This window comes from Cetorhinus maximus, chromosome 16 (genome assembly GCF_964194155.1).
Source record: "Cetorhinus maximus chromosome 16, sCetMax3.hap1.1, whole genome shotgun sequence".
Classification (NCBI taxonomy): Eukaryota; Metazoa; Chordata; class Chondrichthyes; order Lamniformes; family Cetorhinidae; genus Cetorhinus; species Cetorhinus maximus.
Window position 1 is genome coordinate 57,909,050 of NC_135894.1, and position 22,823 is coordinate 57,931,872.

At 42.6% G+C, this 22,823-nt stretch overlaps 1 protein-coding gene across 6 annotated transcripts in view; it reads right to left on the bottom strand.

Moving 5' to 3' along the window:
• dmd (dystrophin) overlaps nucleotides 1–22,823 on the bottom strand; it is a 1,945,510-nt gene that overhangs the window by 572,805 nt on the left and 1,349,882 nt on the right. For all 6 annotated transcript variants that reach the window (XM_078559857.1, XM_078559853.1, XM_078559852.1 and 3 more), the window contains exon 45: nucleotides 2,847–2,991. In XM_078559857.1, the coding sequence (XP_078415983.1) occupies nucleotides 2,847–2,991 (145 nt within the window). The remainder of the gene's footprint in view (nucleotides 1–2,846; nucleotides 2,992–22,823) is intronic.

Sequence of the window (22,823 nt, forward strand, 5' to 3'; positions counted from 1 at the left end):
GCCTTAGTCAAAATGGCGATGGAGCCCCGATTCTGGAAATACCACTCCCATATCCAGCGCCAACCATTTTCACCCACGGCGGGGGGGGGGGGGGCTGCAGAATGGGGGAAACTTGTACTTTGCAGACCCTGTGAGGCTGCATTCAAACAGATCCATGTTTTGTTACTGGGATTTCTAAAACATGACTTGTGGGCTTTAGACATTGGAGAAAAAGGTCCAAAGCTGCCAGAGTTATTTGTAAGAGTAAGGTACCCTTCTGGAGAGGTAAGGTACCCCTTTTGGAGAGGTCAGGTGCCCCTTTCGGAGAGGTCAGGTGCCTCATTAGAAGAGGTCAGGTGACCCCTTTGAATTGTTAAGAGCAGACGTGAATGTGCGGAAAAAATGAATAAGCTCTGTGGAAATATCAAGCTGCAAAGTCTTTTGAATCCCCAGGTTTTTCAAATGTTTTGAAACAAAGCATCCAGCCTGCAGTTGAAAAAAATCAGTGCTTGCTCGTTTATTGTTTGTTGACTTCACATCCGTCTTCACCCAAGAAAATGAGAATGAAGGTATCGAACTCGGGGAGAGAGACTGCGAGGTTCTTGAGCAAATTGATATAGGGAATGACAAGGTATTAGAGGTGTTTGCAGGCTTAAAAATGGACAAATCTCCAGGTCCCGATGATTTGTGTCCCAGACTGCTGAGGGAGGCAAAGAAGGAGATCGCAGGGGCTCTGATCCAAATTTTTAATTCCTCTCTGGCCATGGAGGAGGTGCCAGAGGACTGGAGAACAGCTAAAGTGGTTCCGCTATTTAAGAAGGGTTGTAGAGATAAGCCAGGGAACTACAGGCCAGTGAGTCTCACGTCAGTGGTAGGGAAACTATTGGAGAAAGTTCTGAAGGAGAGTATCTATCTCCACTTGGAGAGGCAAGGTTTGATCAAGGATAGTCAGCATGGCTTTGCCAGAGGGAGGTCATGCCTAACAAATTTGATTGATTTTTTTGAGGAGGTGACCAGGTGTGTAGATGAGGGTAGTGCAATTGATGTAGTTTATAGGGATTTCAGCAACGCCTTTGACAAGGTCCCACATGGGAGACTTATAAAGAAGGCAAATGCACATGGGATACAGGGTAATTTGATAAGGTGGATTCAAAATTGGCTTAGTTGTAGGAGGCAGAGGGTGATGACAGAAGGATGCTTTAGTGACTGGAAGCCAGTGTCCAGTGGCATACCACAGGGATCTGTGCTGGGTCCCCTTTTATTTGTCATTTATATAAACGACATAGATGACTATGTGGGGGGTAGGATTAGTAAGTTTGTGGATGACACAAAGATTGGCCGGGTGGTTAACAGTGAGGTTGAGTGTCTTGGGCTACAGGAAGAAATAGATGAGATGGTCAAATGGGCAGATAAGTGGCAGATGGAATTTAACCCTGAAAAGTGTGAGGTGATACACTTTGGAAGGAGTAATTTGACAAGGAAGTATTCAATGAACGCCATGACACTAGGAAGTTCTGAGGAACAAAGGGACCTTGGTATGCGTGTCCATAGATCTCTGAAGGCGGAGGGGTATGTTAGTGGGGTAGTGAAAAAGGCATAAGGGGCACTTGCCTTTATCAATCGAGGCATAGATTACAAAAGTAGGGAAGTCAAGTTGGAGTTGTATAGAACCTTGGTGAGGCCACAGCTGGAGTACTGTGTGCAGTTCTGGTCACCACAGTATAGGAAGGATGTGATTGCACTGGAGGGGGTGCAGACGAGATTCACCAGGATGTTGCCTGGAATGAAACATTTAAATTATGAAGAGAGGTTGGATAGACTTGGGTTGTTTTCGTTGGAGCAGGGAAGAATAAGGGGCGACCTGATCGAGGTGTACAAGATTATGAAGGGCATGGACAGGGTGGATAGGGAGCAGCTGTTCCACTTAGTTGAAGGGTCAGTCATGAGGGGGCATAATTTCAAGGTGGGGGGCAGGAGGTTTAGGGGGGATGTGAGGAAAAACTGTTTTACCCAGAGGGTGGTGACGGTCTGGAATGCACTGCCTGGGAGGATGGTGGAGCTGGGTTGCCTCACATCCTTTAAAAAGTACCTGGATGAGCACTTGGCACATCATAACATTCAAGGCTAGGGGCCAAGTGCTGGTAAATGGGATTAGGTAGGTAGGTCAGGTGTTTTTCACGTGTTGGTGCAGACTCGATGGGCCGAAGGACCTCTTATGCACTGTGAGATTCTGTGATTCTGTGACATAAGGATTAGTGCTGCTTGACTGCTTCCACAAACGATCTCACAATGGGGGCCTGTAAGTTCACAGTTTGATTGACAGCTCCAAGTGGTTATAAATAGATTAGCTATCTTTGATGTGGGGCTTTGCATACAAATATATGTTTTGTAAGGGATTGAGTATTTGAAGCAAATGTTTGCTTTTAATAAGAGATTGAGTACTTGAAGGGATTTAAATGTTAGCAGAGATAGTTTCCTTAAATAGAATGAAGTCTGCAATAGATACCTCGAACTTTATCTTATTTAATCTTACCATGGCTCCTGAGGTCTGCGCATGATCCAGTAGCTGCATGGGGCAGTGGTCAAATTTGGGTCCTTCTTGAATGGTGTTGTTCAATATCACATTACTGACTACCACCATTCTATAACCCGTTGGACCATTGCAGGGAATTTTGGTGATTTTGTAATTTTAACCTAATAATGCATAGTTTTAAAAATTTTGATAGACTTTTATAAAGGGTACAGTGCTTTTCAAAGGGATTTTCTAAGTTTGCGTTTGTACATACATTTACAGTGAACTGATTTTTATGCGTATTACTTGACACTACAGGGGGTATTGCATCATTTTAGCAATACTGGCCTGTTACCTTGACTCTCTCCAGCGAATCTCTTAGCTGTTGCTCATTTCCAGGGTCAAGTTCTACTCCCACAAGGCTCTCTGCTTCTTCTAACCAGCAGAAATATTCATTCAAGTCTTCCTGTAATTCTGAAATATTCTTCTCCTCCTCTAACCTGTCATGGGTACAATAATAGAGGTTACTGGCATGAATGGTATTTGGGAATTACAATTGTCTGCAATTTTATTTCCACAGCCAGTCCTTCGGCCTCTATTTGCATTGTTGGAAAATTTACTATATTTTTTATAAAGTCAGACAAGCAACCATCGTGGGCCTTTGCTAAACACTAAGGACTAATCTTGAGGCAAAAAATATTCATACAGCAGTGGTTATTTAAGCTACTGTTGACATAATTTATTACAGTGCTTTCTCACTCTGTCAGGAAGGAGTTGTATCACACTAATATGTACAGCAAACTATATTTCGCTGACTTTGTATTTTGCATTTCCTAATGTCAGAATTGCCCCAGCATTAATCTGTACTTTGCACCACTGTATCATACATCAATATTCTCTCATTACACCTGTGTAATCCACTCACAGGTAAACATTTGGCAGGCATAAAATAGTATAACAAACAAATATTTGGTTACTAATATGTAAAAAAAGAACCCTCGCTAATTTTGAGCTTGAATATGGATTAGTGATGGAAATAGAATTCAACATTTGTAAATACATTGACATTTGTTTATCAAACTGTGGCTTAGACTGATGACTATTGTAGATGATGACTGACATCTCATCAAGTGTACTATCCATTCCTACATGGCAAATCAACCATGATATTTTTATTATGTTCAATTACATTCAATCTTTAGTAATACTGAACATCCAGTAGAATGTTGACAATAAAGTTGTCTTCATAATTTCTCAGCTAAAAGATTAAATCCAAACACTCTTTGATATTAAATTTGCCAGTCTTAGTTCCTAGCCTGACCCTACTTCCAATAAGATCTCACTCACTTAGCCAAAGCCCATTCAGTCCCTTGGGATGCACAATCGGCACAATTTCCACAATGTATGCACCAATGTTGTCTGGTGCTGAGCCTTGCTTTTTCCTCCTCTCATCTTATCCTGGCCTCATGGCCTGGAGTTTGTGTGTTTTTGATGGTGAACACCATTACCTCTCTGAATCTGACATAACTTCAGGATTTAGCGCAGAAGCAGATTAATGCAGAAATCCTGGAGTTGTGGTCTATCATTCACTGTTCCACTATAGGCTACATTGTACACCCCTATTATGATTAATTATTAGATTTTTTAAACTAGATTTTTAGCAACTTACATCTTTAAAAGTTGTTCATGATATTTCAGCTTTAACCCCATGCGTATTTCACAAACTCTATCTTGCTCTCTGTAAAATTTTTTAAATGTTGTATGATTGTAGCACCTTTCATTTCCTGTTTGGTGCCTGTGAAAATTCTTTAACGTGAGTGGCTGCTTGGACAACTTTATGATGCTGGGAACAATATGACAATTAATTGCACATCGATTGAATTAAAATTCTCACAGTAAGGATTGCAAGATCTTCAGCGCAGCTTTCTTTGAGGTCAGTGGTGAGCACTGTCACTTCACTGCTGACTGCAAATTACGGACCATTGACCGCATCTGGCGGGCCTTCAGTACACATGCCAACCTACAGGATTTGGAAGAGGTGGCAGCTTCCAAAAATATTGTGGTAACTTAAAAATAAACCAGACAACTCAAAAATAATGCGCAGTTGAAAACCAGCACTGAACAAAGGGCTATGACCAAGTTCATGAATTCAAGGCAACTAAAAAAAATTACCTTCAATTTGATTACTTTGGACTTCAATATTTTATTATTGTTTTGGGAACCCAATTGGGAATTCCATTTCTATTCCTGCAAAATCCAATTACTTCACGGATGACACATGAAAAAAGTATTTACCATGGAACTGCATTGGAAATGAGCTTTTCTTGTGTAAAATTGTAGTTATACCCAATATCATTTGTTTGTATTAAATAGAGAAAAGAAGTGAATAGGTGGTGTTTATAGGTAGTGGGAGGGGAGATGTCACTGCTGATAAATAGAGGGCTCTGTTTTGAAACCAAATATCAGCAGTCAGCACTCAGCGAAAGCATAAGCTAATTATGAAGTGGCACTTCCTGTGCACAGCCTTAGTATTGTGAAAAACAGGGTGAGAATCCCTGCAGGGTCTTATCACTTGATTTACACTGCACAAGTTTACTATTATTGCAGAATCAATCTGCTTTGCACCATTGGCAAACTTGTAGGATAGCATAAAAGTGCATTTTGTTTGCAGTGGCGTATTTATAAATTCTGGAAGGGCAAAGTAAGCTGTGTTCCATTGTTCAGCTCCCTAAGCATCCTATGGATATGTTTCTGCATATCATCCCAGTGAAGTTCTCTCCCAAGATCCATCTCATTGAAGAAGCTTTGAGCCACCCTCCTAATTGCTCCCTTCCAAATTTAAGTTAATTATTTTTAAGTCTATTTATGAAGCACTGTGGGATATTTCTTACCTCAAAGTGATTATATGAATGCAAGTTGTTGTTGACTTTGAATGTGGCATAGACTGCTGGGATCAAATTCTGCTCTCTGTTAATTGTTGTGGTTCTACATGGAAGGATTCTGCATAGTTTTAAATTACTTCCCAATGAGTGCAGATCCACAGTACAATTTAACAGCAATTTAGCAACTCCTCTGAGGGGGTACATTTACACTACAGCCAGGGTTTTGTGCTTCTGCACTTCCCAGCCCATAACTTTAGTGAACGGAACGTAAATCATGGGCTGCCGGGCACAGGAACAGAAAACACTATCCTACAAGTTTGCCAATGGTGCAAAGCAGATTGATTCTGCAATAATAGTGAACTTGTGCGGTGTAAATCAAGTGATAAGACCCTGCAGGGATTCTCACCCTGTTTTTCTCTCAGGCCAGACTTTTATCCAGATTAAGGTTGCATTTGCATTATACCAGCAGCATCAGTACAAAGCAAAATTACTCCACACCAACAATAGTTGCAGTATAAATATACCCTAAGTCACAATACTAAAGCTGTGCACGGGAAGTGCCACTTCATAATTAGCTTATGCTTTTGCTGAGTGCTGACTGCTGATATTTGGTTTCAAAACAGAGCCCTCTATTTATCAGCAGTGACATCTCCCCCCCCCACTACCTATAAACGCCACCTATAAATGGAGAAAAGTAATACATAAAAATACTTATAAGGTACAACCACCTTATCGGGATCAAATTAAGTAATAAAGCAAGTGAGAGACTTGAGGCCAAATTTTCCTGTCCTGACGAGAGGCAAACCCACGTCAGGTAGGGGGGAATAAGAGGTGAGCGGGACTCGATTCCAGGATTCCTGGCCCCATTCTCACCGTGGGGTATTTTTAAGGGCTTGGGATAAAGGTGTGGGTCACGAGGCCACACAGAGCGATCTCAAAGCTGGCAGATTCATTGTGGGAGTGGTGATTTCGGGTCCCTTGAAATTTTCCAAAGGAGCCAGGGCAGCTTTTGAAGGTTCACACCAGATCAGCGGGGTCTGAACAATTGGAGAAGCCCACTCTGGAGTCAGGATTCTTTTGGCAGGTTAATTTAAAAGGTGTTGCTAACTTCACATGCTATAATGTAATGTTGCATGGTAAGTTAAGTATGTTTTTAATGGAGTGATTGATGGTTAAGAAAGGCAAGTGACCATTAAATTGACCAACATTATGAAAGTGGAGAAATCTTCAGGTGCATTAATTTATCCAATGGATAAAGGGCTCGTCTGCCTGGAACAGTTTTGAAAATCAGATTTTACTGTGTCAATTACACCTTATGCTTTGATCTTTTCATTGGTTGACAGGTCAGCCATCTGTTCAGCCTTTGAAGCAGTGCAACAGATGGCTGAGTTCTTTGATTGATATGTCAGCCATCTGTCCAGTCTTTGAATCATACGTCGAAGGCTTTATGTATTTATCTCTGGAGGCTTTATTATGCAATAGTATGACATTATGAGGTCTTGGCTGAGCTCCAACCCCCAATAATGGATTCACGTCAGCAGGGGTTGTTGATACAGCTGTCAAGGGGACTCTTGAGCTATGTTTAGATTTACAGTTTTATGAGTTCTTAGGAATATGGTTTTTTTTAAAGGTCTTTGAAAATTTTTCTTGTTCATCTTGACACTTTTTTTGAGCACCTGAAATATTTATGAATGTTATTAAAAGGCCCATGAGTTCTGTCCATAGCAGCCCTGGGCTAATGGGTAGGGGGGACATATGGTGTGAATATGGCTGCAGTGGGGGAATGTGGGGGTTTGGAGGGAGCAGGGGGGTGTATGGAAGGGCAGGGGGAATATGAGTGGGAATTGGGTGGTGAGAGAGGTGGGTTTGGGGGCTGAGGCTTGAGGGCTAGGGTGCCTGACATTTGTGTACAGAACTGGGACGATGTCCCAGAAGGCCTTCTAACCTGCCCACCTCGGCATTCGCCTGCCTCCATTTCCACCTCAGGCCTGCTTCGGGAGGTGGTGGCCCAACTCTAGCCCATCCCCGCCACCGTGTCGTGAAAATAGTGTGGAGAGCACTGTTGAGCAGGAGGCCGGATCGTGATGTTGAAAAATTGCCTGACTTGTGATTCCTGCCTGAAAGGGGAAAATCTGGTTCATGGTTTTCACTGCTTGTTATTGCAAAGGCTTTTAATGTAACAAGCTATTTTGATTATTATTAACCTGAGTTATTTTGCTAAATTAAGACAAGCTTTCCCAGTTACTGAGAACTTTCAAGAGAGCATCAAATTAAAGTTATATTGATGGTAAAAGTAAAAGCCATATTGATGTTTCTTTTACTGAGAAATAAAAGGCCTTGCATGGCATGATCAAGTCCCTCAGAAATACCTCAAAGCCCTTCACAGGTAATGAATTACTTAAAAGCATAGTCAATGTTCTTGTGCAAACAAAACACAGCAGCAATACTCCACAGATATTAGTATTATTAGTGACAAGTTATATTTTATTTCTTGGTGGTGTGTGATGAAGCAACACAATTGATAATTTTCACTTTGGCATATCAGGACTTGGTTTAACATAGCATCTATAGCCATACAGACTCGAAATGTTAACTCTGTCTTTCTCTCCATAGATGCTGTTAGACCTGCTGAGTTTTTCTAGAATTTTCTGTTTTTGTTTCAGATTTCCAGCATCCGCAGTATTCTGCTTTTATCTATAGCCATAGTTAAGTACTGACTATTGAAATTGGGTATTAAAAACCATTATGACAATCATTTTGCTTATGAGGTTCAAAATGAACGAACCTGAATCAACAACCTGCCCCTTGAATCAAAAGAGAGAAAGAAAACTTTCAGTTTGGAGTGCATATGCCACTTATGTGGTAATTTTTGAGCAGTGTGTAAGGTTAGAGGTTCAATTATAAGGATATGGCATTTGATAATGCATTCATTGACCTTGACCACTTGAGCGAAGTCATTAAATTTTTTCCTGCGCTGCAACTAGGTCCCTGGAGCTAACATTGCTGGCATTGACCATGGTAGCTATCTGGTCCCACTGCTTTTGGAGTCAGGAGAACCTCCTGGTTTTCTGTGGTTAGAGGACCTCTCGCTATCTGTTCATTTCCTGTATCAAGATCTCCAATGCAGATTCAAAGAATCTTGGAGCACTCTTTCTGCCCTGTTGCATTATATTCATTCTTCTTTCTGCTCAGAGACTCCTCCTTAGTCACTTCCAGTACCTGCTGCAGCCAGAATGCACCTTCTCTTTAAGAGCTGTAAGTTGGTTTTAAGAAGCGCAAGTTTTAAGTGGTGCTAGCCTCGTATAAACATGAGCCATTGCTCAGCTGTGCAACCAGTGAACAGCACTGAGTTTAATGCTGGGCTCAATGCCAACACTATTATAATGAGCAGGCAGCATGAAATTTCCAAGTGCCTATATCACAATGAGTGTGCACGGGTTAGTCATGCATTGTGATCCCTTGCCCATTTTGGAGCCTTACCCAATATTTCACTCACAGGGTGGAATTTTCCCATGAAACTAAGCGCAGTGGTGGGCGGTTTCGGCAGCTCCCAGCCCGCTGTCAGTAATGGCGGCAACTCGAGCCCGATTCTGTGCTTGGAGCCTCGTTAATTATGCAGAGGCACATATTGGTCCGAATGACCTGGTGGATCGCGAGCTGATTCGTCTGCCCGCCATCAGCTGGTGGGTTCAAAGGTCCGGGGGCCACATTTAAACACCAGCCCAACACACAATCTCACTCTTCCCAGCCCACCAGAGATGCCTGGCAGACAAAGAGAAGGGCTAAGAGCATGAACAGGAAGGCAGCACCCGTTTCACGCATCAGGCCCTCCTGGCCTTGATCACTCAATAGTGTTAGAGCCATAAGCTTGAGTGAGGGAAACTCATCAGCATTAATAATCTAGCGGCATTCGTGTCTCCTCAGTGATAGTGGCAAAAGAAAAGACATGCATGGGAGGAGGAGATCCTTAGGCGTGTCCACACCTCAGTCACAACAATGTTTGCATCATTAGGTGGTGGCGAACACTTCAAGTCTTCTCTCACATCGCTCTTGTTCCTCAGTGGACTCTCAGTTCCCAAAGTGAGCTCACTCACAGGGCCCCACGAACCAAAGCAAACGCCATGGCCTGGCGATTCATGAGGCAAGTGTGAATGCAGGATGCGTTCTTGCTGCAAGTGGGTGGACATCCCCTGAGTTGAAAGGAAATGGCATTGAGGGCTAGGAGAGATGTGGCCATATTCCCTCACTTGGCTTTACTCTTCCTGGAAGCTGTCAGTGATTGACATATCGTGGGCACGTCTCCCACATCTTCCTTCCTCCATGGTGTGATTGCACTCATACTGACCCTCAGCAGTTTCCTAAGGTTCTTGGGCCTCTGGATCTTCATCCTCCGATGAGTTCTCCACCAGGATCATGCTCTGGCAGGGGCAGGGAGGTCACCTCTTTGCATAGCCAGATTGTGAAGGGTGCAACACACTGCGCTGATGCAGGAAACCCTGTCAGGAGGCGTATTGTAGTGGGCCTCCTGAGCTGTCCAAGCATTTGAAATGCATCTTCAGAAGACCTATGTCTGCTCTATAAGGGAGCACGTGGAGCCGTAAGCAACGTTGTACCTCTCCTCGGAATGACTCTGAGAGCAATACACTGGTGTCATCAGCCAGCATTTCAGTGGGTACCCCTTATCCCCAAGCAGCCACCCCTACAGATTACAGATGTAATGGCACCTCGAAAATCTCAGGTACCTGGGAGTGACTCAGGATCTAGGAGTCATGGCAACTCCCAGGGTACCATTCACGAACGGTATGTGCTTCCGGTGATCACACATCAGTTGCATGTTGATGGAATGATAGCCCTTGTGGTTTATAAATATTAGGGCCTGCTGCCATGGGGGCCGTATAGCTACACTGGTGCAGTCTATTGCACCCTCATACTTGGGAAGCCTGAGATGGTGGCAAAGTCATTGAATCTCGCAGCCTGGTTATCTTTGTCCAGAGCAAACCTGACACTATGATAGACCTTCAAGTAAAGGGCATCTGTGGCCTCCTTTATGCATTGATGTGATGTAGACTAAGAGATGCCGCACAGGTCGTCTGTTGATCCTTAGAAAGAACCAAAGGCCAAGAAATTGAGTGCAGTGGCCACCTTCAAAGCCACTGGCAGGGGATACCCTCCAACTCCACGTGGCGTCAGGTCTTCACGAAGAATGTGGCATATGTGATGTACCAGAGCTCAGGACAAGTGCAGACGTGCATGGCATTGCCTCTCACTCATTTGTAAATAGGAGACTATTGGGTGATAAACCCTAGGTCTGGTGAGTCAGCCCCATTGTCTGGGTCTCTCCTCCTGATCCTCCTGTTCATGCTGTAGCTCCGCTTGACCATGCCCCTCTTGGTGGAGCTGCACGCGGAATCGCCTCTCCCCACTTCGCCTGCTCCACTGCAATAGGACCCTGGCAAAGGCAGCATTGAGCCCTGGATCCATATATGCTTTTTTGCCTTCTCTCTGAAAGGAAACATTGGAGACATTAATGATTCAAGGAGCAAGAAAGCAAAGCTCAGAAGATGACATGTTTGGAAGCCGCAAGTGTCCATCGTTTTTCCCGCCCTACTTGCAGGGTGGCTGATGCCGCCTTGTCCATGACACACTAGCACACACATCAAGATGACCAAGATGGCATTGCAGGTATGTAACATCTTGAGGCCTGCGTGGGATGCTAAAGTTTCAGTGAGATGAGTGACCCAACCTAGCTCTGTGCTCCAATCTCTGTTGTGGCATATTAATGACTCATAGTCAATGAGTGAATGCCCTTTGGCCCATTAAGAATGTCACATCTGGTGAACAGGTGACAGGCCTTCATTGATGGAATGCCATATATGATACAGCTGCGCCTCCTTCACTATTGTCTGCATTCCCAAATTCTATATTCCTGTGTGTTACTTCTGAGGTGCAGCGACTGTGATGTGAAGCCACTGAGTTCTGAGTAGCCCTTTAACAGTGCTAATGAAGCCATTGGCTTTCAGTGGCTTTCATAGCAAGGAGCTCTTCCTCCTTTCTTTCTAAACAGACTCTTGCTCAATCTTGTGGCAAACAAGAGGTTAGAAAGCGACCCCAGAAAGGCCCCCATCATGCTCACCCTTCCCTCTCACTGCCATTCCAATGCCTTCCCTCCCTGTTGCCCCCAACGTGTTTGTCAACCCCACCCTTGTCTCACAGCCCATCCCAGTTGAAATGTTAGTTTCTGAAAGTGGAGGCCTGCATGAATACCACAGCACAGTGATGATCCTCAGGACAATGAAAGGAAAGAGAAGGAGCAGTCCAGCCCTACAGCCCCAACAGAGTGGTGTTCATCGCAACAAGACTAGCACAGCGCTATGGCAGGTATGTTCCACCCACCTCAAACTTACCAATGAACTGAGGTCTGACTTGCGCACGCCACCCTTTTTCAAATGGGCCTGAGGCTGATGTAATTTCCTGCTGGCATGACAGGAGATTGGAAGGCGTGGCAAGATTCCAGCGAGCAGCTATTTTAATGAGCAGTCATGACATACTAATGAATGCGAATGGCGTTCGCATTACTAGTTGGCGGGATAGCTGAGCCGCCAAGAATACACTGTCAGAAGAATTACGACTTGTTTTTATGATGGCGGATTTGCAACTTTTTGCCTGCTGCTGGATTCTCCACTTCCGCCCGCCACGAAACCTGCCACAGCGGGATGGGAAAATTCCAGCCACAGAGCCTGAACCAGGAATTTTAAGTTAGAACGGTTATTTCAATGCCTGATCATTCATAGCAAGTGAAATAGGGAGAGAAATTTGGGATTGAGAAAGATATAAAAGAGGCAGAAAGAAAAAAAAGTAAATAAAAATCGCCAACAATAATTAAAATCTGAAGGAACAGGATTCAAGATTTGTAAATGTTAATTTTCAACGTTAGAGAGATTGCTTAGCAGTAATTAAAATTTATCCTGCTGTTAAAAAAACACCTACACTTGAATGGACAGCCTTAAGATTTTCTGATGTATTTAGCAGGCATCTAAGCAAAATACACCAGCTTCACGACACTGCATGTACTCAATTTCAAATCTCTCAGCAAGATACCAATATAGCAAAGCTCCTGTAGTAGTCGGGCAACTCTGACAACTTCCTGATTTCTGCATTTAACTGGGCATGTGCAGCTGCTGGAAGTTGCTGTTCCATTTACACTGTTAGTCGCACCATTTTTTCTACTTTAAAATCAGAGCCAGTAGATCTAAACTTTTAACCAATGAGCAAAAAGAATAGCAATCACTTCTCGATAACACTGGGCAGAATATTGCCATTGGCGTGCGGGGGTGGGCCTGACTCGCTGACGTGTAAAATGACGTGCGATGATGTCAGGCGTCACTTTGAAATGTCGTTCGGCAGGTGCGCGCCGCTGAACTGTCAACGACCTATTAAAGCCATTAAAAAAGTAATTAAAGTTGTTAACAATGCTGCCCTTAAGGTTGGCGGGCAGGCGAAGAGCCCAAGCAGCCTTCACGTTTTTCAGGGAACCTCATCCATGGGCAGGATGAGGTTTCCTTAAGCTTTTATAAAATAAATAAATATTTTTTCTTAACTTCACAAACATGTCCCAGCTCATGTGACACTGTCACATGATGGGACAGGTTTAAATACATTTTAACGTTATTTATTAAAAAGTTTTGTCACTCATTCAATCTCCCCGAGGCAGCTCCATGCCTCAGGGAGATTGCACAGGCCCCGACTTGCCCTCCTCCCCCCGCCCGCGCAGGTAGTGCTGAGTGCGACTGGCCGCGCGTTACGCTAGGTGGGCCTTAATTGGCCCACCCGCGTAAAATGACGGCGCGCAGCCGATCGCGGGTGGCAATCAGCTCCACGCCCACCCCCGCCCGCCATAGGAAAAATTTTCCCCACTGAGCTTCTAAAGCACCTTTCCATATGGCAAAAGATTTTCTTTTCAAATGTTTTCTAACTTAACAGCCTTGTTTAAACTTTGAGATCTATGAATGTATGTACATAGTATTGTTAGGGACTTATGCTGTATTGTGAACTGATATATTCCTCATGCAGAACAGCAACAGAATCGCACAAAGTCACAGTCTTGGAATTTGACACTAAAATGAACTTATTCCAAAGAAGCTATTTTCTTGCAGATTCACAGTGAATAACATTGAAAGATAAGCTTTTAGCAGTGACAGTGATTGCAGTACTGCCCATAGGCTACTTTCAGAAGTGTTTTTTTTACTGCAATTAAATTCCTGATACTTTCCACATTCTCCCAGAGTGTGATGTGACATGATGGAATATATGAATCTATACAGAATGTATCAAGTTTTACATAAAACTATTTATAACTGGCCTGATTTGGAGGAAGCAGCACTTCCCTGTTCTGGTGCTTACACTATAGAATTATTTTTACTGAGATATTTGTCACATGATTTTTATCACATATAATTTTATTTGATTAGGCAACATTATGTAATCTTATAGACTTTCCAACAGATAAGTCATTGTCAGTGAGATAATGCTAATGAAGAAATCTTTCAATAGACAGCCCACAAATCCCCAAAAAACGTTTCTCAAGGAAATTTTTTGGCCAATTAATACAATTTCAATGAGTTTCATCTTTTGTTTTGCTTTTTGCATGTCTTTTGCAATATCATCCAACCACAAAGCACTGTGCACAATGCCAGAACAGAGCATACAGCTTGCCAAGATGCAATTCCAAGAATGCTTTAAATCTAATTTGGGGCTAACTCTGTTATGACCAAATCCCATTTAAAATGAACTCCTTGCCCTTTCTGCATATACCTTTCCAATTCAGTGCAATACAGTTATATAAAGGATTGAATGCATAAGAACAAATGCTCCTTTCAGTTTGGGGTTATTTTTGGTTACAGTTATTTTATGATAGAGGTCTGCAGCTGCATAAGGAATAAATTCACAATTGGCAACACCTGATTTATACAGCCTGGGTGGAATCGCATTCCCGTGGCCAAGAGGGAGCTGTGCACGTACCTGTCTACATGGTTTGTGCAGAATTCCACATTTCCACAATTAATTGATTTGAGAGCACAGGAATCATAGAAATCTTTGAAAATTTCTGCCACAGAAGGCGGCCATTCGACCCATCATATCCATGCTGGTTGGCTATGAACTACCTAGTCTAATCCCACCCTCCTGCCCTAGGTCTACAACCTCCAGGTCATGGTTCTTCAAGTAGACACCCAAGTACTTTTAAATGTGGTGAGACTATCTGCCTCTACTGCCATCCAAACAGTGAGTTCCAGATCCCTATCACCCTCTGGGTTAAAATATTATCTCATCTTCCCTAATCCTTCTACCGATTACTTTAAATCCCTGTCTCCTAGTTTTTAACCCCTTTGCTAAGGTAAATAAGTCATCCCAATTTACTTTATTTAGGCCACTTAGAATTTTAAATACCTCAATTAAGTCACCCTTCAGCCTCCTCAGTTCCAAGGAAAACAGCCTATCGAATCTTGCCGTATCACTAAATTTTTTCAGACTTGGCAACATCTTTGTAAATCTCCTCTGTACCCTTTCTAGTACAATCCCAGCTTTCTGATAATGTGGTGACCAGAACTGTATGAAGTACTCAAACAATGGTCTAACTAGTGTTGCATACAGTTCGAGTATAACCTTCCTGCTCTTATACTCTACGGCCAGTATTTTCTGGCCCCGTCATGGCGAGACCTGCCACGGGAGATTCGGTGGCCCAGCCAAAAGCCCACTGACTTTCGGCAGGACCGGACAATCCTGACAGCGGGCGGGGGCAGAAAATCCCGCCCTGTGTCTCAGCTAATTAAGGAAAGGATGTCATATACTTTCTTAACTACCTCATCAATCTATCCTGCTACCCTTAAGGATCTGTGGATCTGTGGTAGGTCCCATCCTACCACACACTGATTATCATTATCCTTATTGCTATTTTTCTCTCTTGCCTTGTCCTTCCCCTTAAATTTGCCATATCCTCCCACATGTGACCCCCTCACCCCCACTATTTAGTTTAAAGCCCTCTCTACTACCCTAATTAAACGACTCACCAGAACACTGATCCCAGCACAGTTCACGTGAAGACCATCCCAATGGTACAGCTGCCATTTTCCTCAGCACTGGTGACAGTGCCGCATGAATCAACATCCATTTCTCCCATAGCAATCTTTGACTTGTGTCTTTAATACATTTAACTCCTTCATCTTATTTACCCGACACCAATTTGCTCTTGGCTGAGATAATAATCCAGAGAATATCAACTTTGAGGTTCTACTTTATGACCTAGCTGCTCATACTCCCAATGCATAATGTCTTTCCTTGTCCTAATTATGCCATTGGTACTATCTATGCCATTGGACCATGACAACTGGATCCTCCCCCTCCCACTGCATGTTCCTCTCCAGCCCAAAGCAGATGTCCCAAACCCTGGGCACTGGGCAGACAACACAGCCTTCTGGTCTCTTGCTCTTGGCTACATTGAACTGTGTCTATCCCCTGACTCTACTGTCCCATACTACCACTATAGTTCTATTTACATCCCCACTTAAATAGCTTCCTGTATCACAGTGCTATGCTCAGTTTGCTCATCCATCTTGCATCCCCTGCTCATTAGTACGAGCTGCAAGAACCTCAAACCTGTTGGACAATTGCAAAGGGCTGAGGCTCCTCAACTTCTTTGATCCCCATACCTGGCTCACTTGCAGTCACACCCTCCTATCCATGACCATGGAACAAATCAGACCACCCTAGCCTAAGGGATGTGACTACCTTCTGGAACAAAGTGTCCAGGTAACATTCCCCCCTCCCTGATGCATCACAGTGTCTGAAGCTTGGCCTCCAGCTCATTAACTCAGAGCTGAAGTTCCTTGAGCCCAGACACTGACTGCTTACACTGGTGCCTGTCAGGTCCCACGGACAGTAGCTGCAACCTATTGCCTGCCCAGCCATCTTTATTGTGTTTTAAGTACATAACTAAATTTCAATTAATGCCTCTAGTTTTGCTTGTGCTTATGTTCTTATTATTTCAATTAATGTTCTACTTACCCCAATTGAAAATCCCTAGCTTAGATAGCTAAATATTAAATACTCAACAGTCAATCACCTACCTGCTTCCCTTGATGTCAAACCTCAATTTTTGTTTCTGAATGCGCATTCTGAACCTACAGGTTGGCTCCTGGCTGCTGACCCCATTCTCCTCAAAGTCGCGCTGTTTTCTGACCCCACACTCCTCGAAGTCTCGCTGGCTCCCCTCAAAGTCTCACTGTTTTCTAACCTTACCCTCCTCAAAGTCTCGTTGTTTTCTAACCCTGCTCTCCTCAGAGTCTCACTGTTTTCTAAGCCCACTCTCCTCGAAGTCTCACTGTTTCCTGGCTCCACTCTCTTCAAAGTCTCACTGTTTTCTAACCTCACTGTCCACAAAGTGTCTCTGTTTTCTAACTCCATTCTGTTCAGTCTCGCTGTTTTCTAACCCTGCTCTCCTCAGAGTCTCACTGTTTTCTAACCTCACTCTCTTCGAAGTCTCACAGTTTTCTAACCTCACTCTCCTCAATGTCTCAAAGTTTTCTAACCCTATTCTGCTCAGTCTTGCTGTTTTCTAACCCCATTCTCCTCCAAGACTCGCTGTTTTCTAACCCCATTCTCTTCAAAGTCTCACTGTTTTCTAACCCCATTCTCCTCAAAGTCTCACTGTTTTCTAACCCTATTCTCCTCAAAGTCTCACTGTTTTCTAACCCCATTCTCCTCAAAGTCTCGCTGTTTTCTAACCCTATTCTCCTCAAAGTCTCACTGTTTTCTAACCCCATTCTCCTCAAAGTCTCGCTGTTTTCTAACCCTATTCTCCTCAAAGTCTCACTGTTTTCTAACCCCATTCTCCTCAAAGTCTCACTGTTTTCTAACCCCATTCTCCTCAAAGTCTCGCTGTTTTCTGACTCCACTCCACTCAAAGTCTCACTGTTTTCTGGCAGCACTTTAAGGTCAATCTTCCACCCTCTTTTTCTTGGAGACTTGAATATCTCGCTTTGACAAAGAACAATGCAACAGCTAACAATGTTATTTTCCTTCGCTTCTTTATTTCAGTGGTTCTGTTCAAAAAGTAAAAACTTAGGGTGTTGCATCTAAAACTGGCACCTAAAATCTTGCGGCTACAAGATCTTAACTAAAATCAAATCTGGCATCATCTGAATAGCTCCATACAAAAGAGCACACAGGCCAGACCTACCATCACCATGCTGTGATTATATTCTCAGGCTTCAAAAATCCGGTTTCAAACATAGAGACTTAAATGTCATCTGATGCCATAGAAGGTGTAGAAATGTCAGTCAAATTGTTATCAAGCAAGGTACCAGCTAACACTAACTAGCCTTGCTGGAAAAATAATCTTCTATTTCAATGGTGCATAGAAAGCACAGTTGAGGAGCAATAGAATTTTGGTCATGATTTTAAAATATTTTTCCCTGGATTATTGCTTGCACCAGGACTTATAGCTAATGGAAGTAAATTAGAATGACACTTTAGACACAAATCAATTACATGGAAATGGGAATGACACATAGGACTTGTATCTAATAGAAGAAAATGTGATTGTGTATTGCATTTATATCCAATGGAAGTAATTGGGAATGACACTTTGACTCTAATGAAATAAATGAGAATGACACATTGGAGTTGTATGTAATGAAGCCAATGAGAATAATACATTGGACTTGTATTTAATGCAAGTAACTGAGAATGACATATTGGACCTGTTCTAATGAAGTCAATGGGAATGACACATTGACTTGTGTTCAATGAAAGAAAATGGGAATGACACATTGGGCTTGAGTAGAATGGAAGTAAATGGGGCTGACATATTGGGCTTCTATGCTTGCATAAGAATTAAGCTTAGATTGCAAACACATTTATCAAGGCTTGACTGCAGCGCTTTGAGCTGTTTTACCACTACAGGAAAATATCTGTAAAGACTACCTCAGTTTCTTATTAAAGGTAGAAAGAGAGCCAACAACCTTACATGTTATCCTCAGGAAAACTTCATCAGCCATAATTGATTATTCAGTTGTTAGGTTTCCAGGCTCATGGCAGTGAATAATCTCCTCATTACTGTGCCTTCTTGTTGCTGTCATTTAACATACTGAAGACTTTTAGTCAGAAGACCCATTTGATTCCCACCCTGACCCCTATAATTTGACATTCATGCAATACCATTTCAGAAGACCCTTTTGTCAGACATTGGCAATCTCCACAGCTGCAGGATTCATCGGCACAAAAATAATGTATTTAATAGTTCATTTAGTCAGTGCACTGCCTAACATGGCAATGAGAAAAACAGACCACATAGTTTCTCAGCAAACATAGAAGCATTTTTACAAATGGCCACTGGATTAGGAAGGACAATAGGCAACTAGAGTTCTTGTTACATTTTTGGATCTTTTCTACCCTTTTTACTCTTACATTACTTTGACCCATATCTTTGATCTAAGTTCCCTATCATCCATAACATTGAGTTTGTCCACCTTTGCCTTGAGATTTAAGTAGGCTTTTGGGAAGTGCCTGTTATGGCACAGCGGATGGTAAATGATGAGCTGCTCAAATCCCAGAGGGAAACTTGAAACAGCTGCCACAACTGTTTTTGCAATTTATATTTTTATTTCGAGATGCATGCCTTGAATTCAGTGGTAATAAGTCCACCAAGTCTTAGAGGTTTTCTTACAAAGCTAACTTAAACATTTATTAATAATAGAAATGATTTTAAGCAGATACATAGGTCTACAACTTACTACTATGATAACTCCTAGATTCCCTAATTAATATGACTCCCAGTTACACCTCTGTTAAGGCAACAGTAAAAACAAATACATTTTCACAGACCCAGGCAAAGCACACAATACCCTGGACAGGGATATTCACAATGAGTTTTCTCAGCTTCAGTTCCTGTAGACAGCAGCTTGGTGCATAGAAGCTGGAGACTTTTTACACTTGTTAGATCTTAGAATTCCTTCTCCTTACCTCCTCTCCTTTATCCAGGTTTATTCCTTTTTAATGTAAATTACATTGTCCCAATATGTCTTTGCAACTTTACTTTTTCCATAATACAAACTTCCATAGTACTCATATTATGAGTAATCTTTGGGAAAAATAAACACACTGTTTGGCTTAGCCTCTATTGGCTAGGTGTAACACCTTACCATCTCTTTGAAATTGAAAACTCTGGTTTATCTAAAACTGCAAATGTTCTTCATACCTCACATTATAAAACTTCAGCCATGTTTACATACTTAGCATTTCAAAGCTAACTTCTTTTTGATAACTCTAAAGCTGAAGACTAGCTGCCTGCAATTCAATTAAAAACTCCCCACACACAACCTCACACAGACAAACTTATCCAAACCCCACTATTAACCTATCTTTACAACAAATCTCAATAATATTCTGAAAATTATTATATTTTCATGACAGTGCCCCAAACAAAAAACCCAGTCTGTCACTTCCTTTTAGCTACTGCATCCATCCTCTAATTTAACTGGATTGGTTTTGTGTTTTGATGAGCAAATAGATAGTCACACCTTGCAATTACATAATTTTAAACTATTTAGCAAGTTTACTCAACGAAAAGGCAGCATATCGTAGTAACCTTTTAACAATGAAACGTTTGTCTACCTCAAGTTGCAAAATATCTTTAAAAATCATAAATCTATGGTCTAACCTAATATTATACCAAAAACTTAAGTGCACACTCGCTTTTCTCTTTTTCAATTTCTTATTATTGAAACGTATAATAATCTGAACCATTTCTTAGAAGCTTAAATCAATTTTCCTCTATTTCAGGGGTCTCAAACTGAACGAAGCTCCAAGTTAAGCTTTGAATTAAACAAAACCTCCCCATCCCTATTTTTAGATCCTAGAAGGATTTAAATGTAATTTTCCAGATGTTGAATATCTGACCAAAAAAAAGGTATTGGCAGTCATAATGAGTGTGCAGAGATATTAGGTGAGAAATTCTCAAATCTTCTGGATATCATGAAGACTTGCATATCACACTAAAGCAAGTATATTCCTAGCAACCTTTCCTTAGTGGAACATAATAGCCTACACACTGAATGCTGTAATGACAAAATAATTAGCTTATGGATTTGGAAGTTGTCTGAAATAGTCATTTCACATAATGTATTTTCCTGCAATTGTCCTTGAAAGTGGTCTCCAATTAAGATGACTAAGCAAGGAATACATTAACTCAATATTTTTAAAAAGTTGAAAATCATGTTCTTCTTCTAAAATTCAATTAAACATTTTGACTAATCATCTTATGTTAGTATTTTAACAACATGAAATCTCCACATATTAAGAGGAACTTGCTTCATTATTTGGGGAAAAAATCATGAAAGTAATACTATACTTGAAAAGAAGTTGGCCCTGCAGGTCAGGTTCTCTTCCCCACTCTTTTACAAAGGAAGCACTAAGCTTTTCATTGAACAACCAGCCTGCCTGTAGTCAGAAAAATCACAGACTGCACTGGTTCATGTCACTAGCTTACATTTGCCATTGACTATATTTTGCCCGAGAAGGAAAAATCTGATGAAACTCATGAGGTGAGTTCTCTGTGTTTCACAAATACAAGCATTGCCTCGTTGATCTTACTGTGTTGCTACAGGAGGCAGCCGTGACTCCAGTAGCAGCTCCATTACATAAGTGTAACTCCTTCTGTTTTATCTTTGCAGCCTTTCTCTTCATCATGGAATACAGGGATATTTGGTGACATCTAAGGAAAGTAGTTAATAGCCTCAGCCAAACAGACCAGCCAAAGGAACCAACATTTTCATTTTGGAAAAAGCTACAGCCTCTTAACAAAAAACATAATAGTGTTGAATGAGTGAAGCTGTCATTGTTCTATAAGGGTCTGAAACATATAGGGTTAATGTGGGACTGAGTACAGTGATGCCCACATAGTGATGTAAGAGAGCAAATGACCCACACCCAGAATCAAGCCACATGCAGACCTAAGGATAGAGACAGCTCCTAGCTTGTACCCTTTACTGTATATTTGTATATAGTTCTAGGAGTTAAGAAAATCTCACAGTTAACCTGCTAAAGACTATGAAGACTTCATCAAACCTACCGAGATGTAACCAACAATCCACAACAGCCATATGTTGAGAACATTTCACAAAGCAATTCCTCAGAGTAGTTCCTTTGAGGAGGGCCCTGGATCAATACCCTGCCTCTACTCGAAGAAACACAAAGACAGCAGCAAATGTTCAGCAGCCAAAGACTTCATGAGCTGATTCTTAGTGAGAAAATCAACTTAGGTCAACACTGGTGTTGAGTCTAAGTATAACTCCTTTTTACGTTCCAAGGCCAGGATTTTCCCCTTGGCGATTTGGGGGCGGGGCCCACTCGCCGAGGGGAAACTGACGCAGGATGGCATCGGGAGGAACTCCCAACGTCATCCCGGTCCCTTTAAATATTCACGAAGGCGGGCGGACAGCAAAATCAGCTGTCCGGCCGCTGACCTGTCAATGGCCAATTAAGGCCATTGACAGGCTGATTAACCTTATTAAACACCCTGCCCGGCCAACCTTCAGGCTGGCAGGCAGGCCAGGAGCCCCAGCAGGCTGCAGATTATTAATGAAACTTCATCCACTGGCGGGATGAAGTTTCATGTCAGTTTTTTAAAAATTTAATACATTTTATGTGTTTATTATTAGCATGTCCCATCTCGTGTGACATTGTCACATGAGGGGTACATGTTAATAATTTTACTATTTCTCTATTTTTAGAGTTTACTTACCTCTCAGGAATTTCCCTGAGACAGGACTTGGCCTCAGGGAGCAGTGCGCTCTTTCCCGCACATGCGCGAAAGAGCGCACTTTGACAGATGGGGATTCCCTCCAAATCGCACACAGGAAGCGCATAGTACCTCCTGTCAGGCAGGCCGCAGGGCGGGCCTTAATTGGCCCGCCCACTCAAAACGGCGACGGGTCCCGTTTCGTTGGCGGGGTTCGGCTGCCCGCCTGACACCGAGCCGGTGGGGCCCACCCGCCCATCGAGGTAAGAATTCTGCCCCAAGTATGCAAAGGTGAAGACTGCATAAAGGATGCAGAATTGGTTGTGGATTAGTGCTTTAGATGCAAAGCCAGAAGCTGAGATGATGACAGACTCACTTCAGAACCTAAGTGTCAGGAATGGGTCAGGAATGAAAACCAAGGGCAGGATTTTTAGGTCGGCAGGCGGAAGCGATTGGCAGGCCTGGGAGCAACCGGGGAACGGACCGCTGGCCGCGATCGGCCCCCGACCGCGATTTCACGCTGGCTGGCCAATTAACAGCCAGCCATCGTGAACCGCATGCTGAAATGCTCAGCACTGCCGGGGTGGAGGTGGGCGCTGACGTAAGCGCGGGTGTGGGCGAGCGCTGAATGAAAGCTCCCTGAAGGCAGAGGGATATC